This window comes from Armigeres subalbatus, unplaced genomic scaffold, assembly GCF_024139115.2.
Source record: "Armigeres subalbatus isolate Guangzhou_Male unplaced genomic scaffold, GZ_Asu_2 Contig1562, whole genome shotgun sequence".
NCBI classification, from domain to species: Eukaryota; Metazoa; Arthropoda; class Insecta; order Diptera; family Culicidae; genus Armigeres; species Armigeres subalbatus.
In genome coordinates this window covers 42,686-51,511 of record NW_026942354.1, presented here as the reverse complement: position 1 = coordinate 51,511, position 8,826 = coordinate 42,686, and the positions used below count along the sequence as shown (strand labels likewise).

Genomic DNA, 8,826 nt, shown 5'->3' with positions numbered 1-8,826 from the left:
TTATCTCCCTAATCGCTAGAGTTCAATGTTCAGAAAATTATCTTACTAAATGTACGTTTTGACAGTTTTCTCATGGAAAAACTGTCAAAACGCACGCAAACGTATTCATTGTGCGTGGCTCTTAAGTCAGTCTGTTTGTAAAGTCTACTACATAGGATGGCATTTATGTTGCAATATTAACTTCTCGTTCTTGACAGTTAGTGAGAAACTCTATTCGCCATTATATTTTGTCGGGCGCCAATATTGCACTCGCAAAGCTGCTAAAAAACACCAACTTTATGAATATTCTTACGCATTTTGCCCTAAACAGGTACCACCAAACGGAAAACACAACGCAAAAACAAACAAGTTTTCAATGAACGAGTTGAACCCCGTGATGCTATGGCACTCCCTAGGAACCCCTTTTCGCGAACGGAGAAGCCAACCAGCTGACAGCTGGTAAAACCAACTCGGACCGGTTCTGCGAAACTCTGTTCTGACTGCTGATGTTGTAGGTTATGGATGACAACGAGGGATGGATAACTACCGTTCGCCCGCTCGCGAGAGAGCGATTTCGCACATATACGCCGTTACCTCAATTGCTCGGCGGTTGGCATTCATAGCAGGATTGGGAACTCTTCCGAGAATGGGAGAGCGTTTTCGCCCTTCATTGATATATCCAAGCAGGCGGGTTGGACAACGCAAGCCGAGAGACACGGCCGCCAGACAGAAAGTAGAACGGTACGGGTGAGTTTGGTTTCGCGTCGTTTCAGGCAAAATTTTCAGAAATTTTGCTGGTGACCCTGAAGGTCCTGTGATTCGCGCAGGTGTGACACGGCTTCGATTGGATCGAAGGTTCCGAAACGGTGCGGTAGTGGATAGCAAAGTAGCTAGTTGCTCGTTCGCAGGAACGGTCGTAGAAAAGTTGGAATCTGCTTCACGCGAGTGAAGGTGCGGATTTTTCTTCTTTGTGGAGTGTAAAATTGGTGCCAGATCGCAGCAACCTGTACTGCAGAATTTTGGGGATTATTTAGACCCGAAAATAGCAGCAAAATGCTGGCGAGACAAGTTATGTAAGTTGTTCATCATTGGTAATGAGAGTAATTATGTCACTTTGTGCATTTGAGTACGTCAAGCTGAAGGAACGGAGTCAGTAATGATCGATTGGAATTTTTTGGGGATGAAATTTTGGTCTTCTTTTTGTTTGATCTTATAGCGTATGTATTTGTGTGTCCATGGACTGAATCTGGAATGGTCATGGCTTTCATCAACCAGAATGACTCAGTAAAATTTCCTCAACGGGTCAATGAACTAAACTAAAATTATCTGAAATAATCATTATGAATTAATTTAAGGGAAAATCCATTCCCGAAGCCACCAAGGGATTGGTGACGTAACAGAAGAAAACTGTTCAATTGAAGTATCTTTTTTCATCAGGTGAGCAGCCAAGTGTATGTACTCTCTGTAAAGAGAAGCACAAAGCACGCGCACGCTCCTCACGACTCGTGTCACACAAAATACCCTGCGACTCCACTGTGTCACATGTTTCCGCATCTGCCTCCTCGACTGTTGTTTGTATACATTTTATCAGTAACCCTGAAAAAACACGGAGCAGAGGCCACACTCGACACACTTCATTGAACGACACTTCCTGAGCTTATAACTAGCTCATACTGGAGTGAGTCATGTGAAAGTTCCCCTGCCCCTCTGTTCTGCAATGCCATCTAAACGCAAAAATGTGTGGATTTCATTAATTTAGCACTCGTTACTATGATGTGGTACTGTGACCTAATTTTGAATCCCCCCAACGAAGACGAATCGGCGTCATCAGCAGCCTTGACTCACGGGGGAACGGCGAAACATTGACCTTGAAGTAATCCATGACGTTTGCGCGTATACGCGCGATGAATGTTGAGAAGCGGCGGTGTGTGTGTATGGTGCGTGGCCGCCAATGCGCATCTTTGCGAGAGGTTTATCGCTGGCTATTTGTTGTGGGGGCCGATGAAGTGATAACTTTCCGTACAAACAAGTGGTAGCCATACGACGTACGGTCGGTATCAGCTGTAAGCGCTTGCGGAAGTTGACAGATAGCACGATACGGCTGTGAATTTGTACGTTGATGTTTATGTAGATATATTTACGCGAATTAACACGTGATGGGAATGGTGACACTTCGATGCAAATGAATCCATTAAAGGAATTAAAATATTTCCTTATCAATGACAAGCACGACAAGCGCTGTAGCATGTAGGTGGCATTTTCAATAAGAGAATTAATTTCTGTTGGATTAGATTTCAGTGGGAACAAAGAGAAAACAAATGGCTATCTGTTTTGATTAGGGTGATAATATGAAATTTATCCAAAGGAGGACAGTTCCTTCGAATCGTGCCAAAAAGGAGGACATTTGGTTGAAAAATGAGGACATGTGAAAAAATACCAAACCCAAATGCCCTTTATTTGATATTAAATTGACTGATTTTTCGAGTGTCGACTTACAATTATACGACATATAAATGTATTAAATTAAAAATCAGAAGGGTTATATACAAGATACGACCGCTCAACGTAAACTACGTAAACAGATCATAAGATAATTATTTTGGTTAGAGCTTGAATGATAATATTTGCTGTTTTGTTTGGTGAACCTCCTAAATTTTCAACTGAATTGATTATAATTAAACTGAGTACGAGCAGTTTGAAGTTTGTATGGAAATTACTATAGAAATCGCCCCGTATGCGAAAAATCGTTTCATGAGGCGGATCATTAACTATTTACGGGGAGATTCCTCAGCGCTGGACACCTCCCAATACCGGACACTACACTACTTGCAGAGATCGCTCCTTCATCTTATTAAGTACAGAAGGAAGCTATTGAAAAGGCTTCTAACGGCAAGGAATATCAGATCTTTATGTGATAAACTTTGTTTTCAATTGTTTCTTCTTGCTGAGAAAGCCATAGAAATTATCAGACACAAATATTGAAGAAAACATTGAAAAGAGATTAGGATGTAAAAATTTAGCTGAAGAGTCAAATAAGCTCTACTAATAATTTTAATATTTACAACATAAGACACGTGAAAAATATTCCTCAATAATCGATTCGTATTGGGATCAGCTGTGTTTCTATATGCAAAAGGTTAGTGAATTTTAAAGGAATAGTGGGAAAATTGTCAAAATGCAATATTAGGGTGAGTTTGGAGAAAACCTTATGCGATCGCTCGAAAAATGATCTAGAGTGCGGCGTCGCAATTAACGCAAAAAAATGACATTTCGAACGTTGAACGTAAAAACCCGAGCAACGCAGGGTACGTTCTGCTAGTAAGGTATAAAAGGAAACATAATCCGGATAGTTAGATTTTTTTTTGCAAATTGTTTCGCAATAAAGACAATTTATTCACTTGCTAAATCTCCTATGTTGCCAACGTACTCATATATTTTTAGATATTAATGAGCAACGTTGCAAAACGTTTTTCCGAAAAAGTTACTGTTTTCATAGTAATTCTCATACAAACTTCAAACCGCGCGTGCGTGCTTAGTCAAATTACAACCATTGGGGTCGGGAGGCAGCGAGGTTCGTTTTGGTAAACGTTTGGCCGTGTGTAATGTGTAGTTTTTCCGCAAATCATGTTCGATCGCACACCAATCCATTTTTGTTTCGAACAAAATTGGCGTAACTCACTTTATATGAAAATGGTTGAATATTACAATTTAAAAAACCCAAATTTATTATTCCGCAGTGGTGATGATGCATATCTCCGACTATTATTCGACTTAGAGTGATTAATGCATCTCATAGTTTGTTTGTCTATTAAATGGCGATTAAATGCTTTTGAAGTGTTATATTAAGGGGATGTTGCCTAAATAGTAAGATAACCTTGTTTAAAGTTGATAAATTAATTTTAATAATCACCTCTAGCTTACATGAGCATGTCCAGCATCTGTAACACTTTTTCATAAACACTACTTTATTGGTCCGACCACGGTCATTGCTCTGGTTCTGTTGCGGATGCAACAAGAGAAACGCTTTCCGAAAATTTACAATCCGGTTTATTTGCAGTGTCGAGCACCGAGATTAAATTTTTCCTACAATAACATATAGTTTTAATTAAAATCACATTTTAGGTTAGACAGAACAGACTCACGTTTGCACGTTTCCCTGTTTTACTACGGTTCCCCGTCTAGCGACGTCAATTAGGATTAACAGAATCTCAAATCTTTAGTTTAAGGCAAACCATTAATTTATGTTTCTTTAAATTATTTAGGCTTAGTTACCGTTAATTTTAGGAATACTGACTGTCTGGATCCTTCGCATGCAGGTCCAGCTTATTGGCTCACTTTCACGTCTCTGTATATAATGTTTACTTTAGTTTTTAAGTTCTTGTTTTATGTTTTTCTAGCTTACCGATTCAATTTAGTAATAGGTAGAATAAGTTAACAGTAGGGAATAACTAGTTCTAGCAACAAGTAATAGATTAAGCAAATCACCGTCTCATTCACAATCTTTATGTAGCACGAGTAGAATACAGTTTTTGCTCGTCCTCGCTTTACGATCTGTTGTTGACAGTTCTGCTCCACGTCATTCTCGCAAACCGCATCACCCAGACAGACCCACAAAGAGCTCTTGTAACTTGGCGTTGAAGGTATTCCCACCAACGAACGCCGTTAGGGTGTAGGTGCTGCGTTACGCTTAGGGTGTGCGCAACAGTCCCCTCAGTCACTTCGTTTTGCACCTACAGCCAACACTGCAAGCTTCACTACTGGCCTTTGATAGAAGCCTGTAACTGTCTGTACGACCGCCGAACGTACTTGTCCGTCTGATGAAGTCTTGACTGATAGCACCCGTCCTTTCAGCCAACAGTTCCGAGCCAACTGAGGATCCACCACAATGACAATGTCGTCAACCGCAATTGGCTTCACAGGATAGTACCATTTGGTTCACCGAGTTATTATGGGCAGATACTCTGCTACCCATCGCCGCCAAAACGAATTCGCCAAAGCGTCTGACCCCTTCCATGACTGTTGAAGTGCCAGCGGACAATCGGTATACGGGACTAGTGGCTTGGACCCGTTCGAAGATCCCAAAATAAAATGGTTTGGGGTCAATGCTGGTGACGAGTCATCATCCACAGGTACGTGTGTCAGTGGGCGGCTGTTGACGATATTCTCCGCCTGGATTAGGTAGCTTCTCAGTACTTCTTCGGTAGGCACCCTCTGCGGTTTGATGACAGCTAGGATCTTCTTCACCGACTGGATGAGACGTTCCCAGCAGCCGCCCATGTGGGGTGAAGCCGGAGGGTTGAAACGCCACAGTGTTGTCGGAGTGGTGAATTCGGTCATCAGCATGTCCTGGTGTAGCCCCGCTAACGCAACCTTCAGCTTCTTTTCTGCACCAACAAAATTCGTCCCTCGATCGCTTCGAATTTCCACGGGAGTCCCACGACGTGCGAAGCAGTTCCTAAGAGCCATGATGCAAAAACTGGTGCTCAGCGAAGTGGCAAGTTCGAGATGTATGGCCCGAGTTGTTAGGCACGATCAGTCCCCAGCGCTTTCCATGTCGGGGACTGATAAGGACGAGAAATGGACCGAAGAAGTCCATACCCACATATGAGAACGGGCGTAGGAAAGGTGCAACTCGCGCCTTTAGAAGAGGTCCCATCGCTGGTGGTTCAGGTATCGCACTGGTGATCAAACACAACATTCACGACGTACTTGGTCGTAAACTATGCGCACTCGAATTATATAGAACTGTTTACGAAACTCGTTCACACAGGTTTCGTGGCATTGATGATGTTAACGCCGATGAACATTAGCGACGATGAGACGTGTAGTTGGATGGTCTCGCGGGAGCACGATTGGGTATTTATCACTCTCGTCTACAAAGTCACATTCGCCTACACGACTGTGGATTCGCATCACGCCACGGTCGTCGATAAAAGGGTTCACTTTGTATAAGCGATTCTTCTTAATCATACGGTGGCTACCTGTTGTTATTATTGCTAACTCTTCGCCGTATCCATCTTCTTGGGCTCGCTGAAACTAGCGCTCATTCTGGAAAGTGGTGATATCGCGCAGTATTGATAGTGCTCTGTCGTCTTCCTTCGAAAGTATATGGTTCTGTGGAGCTCTGATCCCCAAACTGTCGAGTGCGAAATAGTTCTTAACCGTTTCGTGTAGGGTTTCATCTGGTCCATGGGAATGTGAGCAGATATGGAAGCTGAGAAGAGCGGTACTGTCAGCTGATACACTCGCCGATGGGCAAGTGCCATAGACAGTCCAACCAAGACGAGTCTTAATCGCCACCGGTTCGTCTGGGTTCCCTCCACGGCTGTCCAAAGCGTGCATCACTCTTGCGTTGCTAACACTGATCATTATCCTTGGTTGAACGTTGCTGTATGATTCCAGTGGCAGTGATTCCGGTAGAGATTGAGAAGGAAGCTTTAACTCTTTCACCGTGTAGACCTCCTTTAAACTGTGCAGACTTCTTCCACTATGCGTGCCAGATATGTTGAGCGAGACTATCTTGGCATCCTTTCCATACCGGCAGGTGTGCGCAGTCCATCGCAGACACAAGGGGTACTTCTCACCATTCAGGTTTAACTCGTCCGCCAAACTGTCTTCCATCAGTGTTAATGATGATCCACTGTCTAGAAATGCGTGAGTTCGGAGCACGATACCGTTGTTATAGAGAACTACCGGAACGTACTGGAAAAGAAAGGCCTTTCCTCCTCCTCGATGCGTATTGCACGACTCGACATCCAATGACCTTTCGACGATGCCTTGTTGGGGAACACTATTGCTTGAACCAGGGGCTGCCCCGGTTTGTTCTTCCCATCGTTGTGCAATAGCCGATGGTGTTTGTATTATCATCCGTTTCTCCCACATGGCTTCACAGACTTGCACTTACCACGATGATTGTTCAGACAACTGCGGCACAGTTTGTGCTCACGAAGTGTGTCACAGCGAGCGGAGAGACCGAGCGAAATAAACCGCTTGCACCTCTCCACTGCTACGCATCGTCCCTGGCAGACGAGACAACCGTTTTTGTTTCCAACTGCTTCGCTTTTGGAATTACTTCAGTGTGGGCGTTCAAGAATCCATCATCCTTCCTACCTCGGCGAGATTTGCTGTCTACGGCGGTAGAAAATTGTGGTATGGTCCGGTCAGTGCAGTGATTGCCTCTGCTAACGTATACAACCAATCACTGAATTCGGACAACGTTACGACACGAAGAAATTGTCGATGTGTCGCCCAGTTCAATCTGATCATCGGAGGAAGCCACGGGGATGACAAGCTACGCCATCTTTGTCACATCTTTTCTGAGTCACCAATACGAGTACACTGCGAATGCAACATAAACAATTCCGAGGGTGAATATGATATAAAACGAACAAAGGCCTAGACAGTAACTTGTGCAAATAGTATTTTGAAGAATTGAGCAAATAAGCTGAACATTCGTATGTTTAAAGCATGGAATCGAGTGTAGAATAGTTTCAATTTGTAGTTCGTTAATTTTCTCTATTTTCTCATGATTGTATCATGTTGGATTACTGAGTTGTATGGGCGCTTTGCATCATATTCTCCTGTAAAAAACGTAAACATTCAAAATTCGCGCACATACTAATGCAAAATAAATCTGTATTGGGGTAATTTGACACTGAGGTATGAATTTATCCCCCAAAAAAGAACAAACGGGCAAACCTGTCATAATCCATAGTAAAGAAATTGGATGTCGGTCCTCTGGTGGAAGCCGTTCGGTCAAACTATGCAGAAGGCTGAGGTGCTCCTCTAGTTCTCAGGCCTTGACTGTCGCCACCATATTGCATACAGCGAGAGCAAAGTCGACAAATGTTCCAAGGCGGTTCGCCTTCGGGGCCGGTAAATTGATGATTTTCTGTAGAAGCGAATGTACAACGATTTCTGAGCGACCAAACAGCATCTTGAGTGTACCCAGCACTTGATCTGGACGATGTAAGTCTGGTGGTGGGCGGAAAGATGGAGAGTTCGATTGTAGATTGCCAAGCGGCGGAGGAAACATCGAAACGTTCGGCCGATTATGATCCAAGGAGGGAAATTCGAAATTGGCCGCGAGATTGGAACAAACGGTGATATGTTCCTGTTCTCAAGAGTGGAACGTGGAGGCAACTGATTGTGACACACTGGAGATGAATGATACACTGGTGGAACCACGGTGACCTGGTTTATCCAAGCGGTCCTGCTTTCTTCTTGTTTATTCACGGGATAATCGTTGATTGGTGACTCCAATAACAGCTGAAACCTACGCAGCAAGTATCGCTGCTCGAAGGCTTCCTGCTGCTCCAGGAACTGGATACGACGATCCACTGGCAGTCTGTTAATAATTTCCACTTCTGCAAGCGTGCGTTCTACAACGGGTGCACACGAACCATGTGGCGGGGGCATCGGCGTTTGTGCTGGTGGCATGGACGATCGTGTAATTGGCTCACCTGTAATTGCTGTCGGTGATATCGATGATAGTGGCAGTTGTGGAGCCGGATTTGTAGCTGGCACTGGCAAGCAATCCGGGCAGCTCCAGGACACATTAGCCACGTCTTCATTAACTCCGACACAGTCAAAGTGAAACCACTGGTTACATCGGTCACAGCACACCATCTCGTTGCAGTCTGGAAGATTACACAGCAGGCACGACTGTTGAAGACTTTCTTCCAGCGCCCGATTCCGCCTAGGGTTCCTCCTATTGGCCACCGTAGATCGATCCAGAAAACGAAAAATTTAAGATTGTTACGGATGCAACACGAAAAACGCTTTCCGAAAATTTATAATCCGGTTTATTTGCAGTTTCGAGCTTACTTACTTGATGGGCTACAGCTC

General features: G+C 43.9%; 1 protein-coding gene across 2 annotated transcripts in view; it reads left to right on the top strand.

Annotated features, from left to right (window-relative positions):
* The first annotated feature begins 700 nt into the window (after positions 1–700).
* The window catches only part of LOC134203001 (NADP-dependent malic enzyme-like), a 30,672-nt gene continuing 22,546 nt past the window's right edge, over positions 701–8,826 (top strand). Inside the window, exon 1 of one of the 2 annotated variants that reach the window (XM_062677999.1) lies at positions 701–1,052. In XM_062677999.1, the coding sequence (XP_062533983.1) occupies positions 1,033–1,052 (20 nt within the window). In that variant the 5' untranslated portion in view covers positions 701–1,032. The remainder of the gene's footprint in view (positions 1,053–8,826) is intronic. The other variant, XM_062677998.1, reaches the window with a different exon arrangement.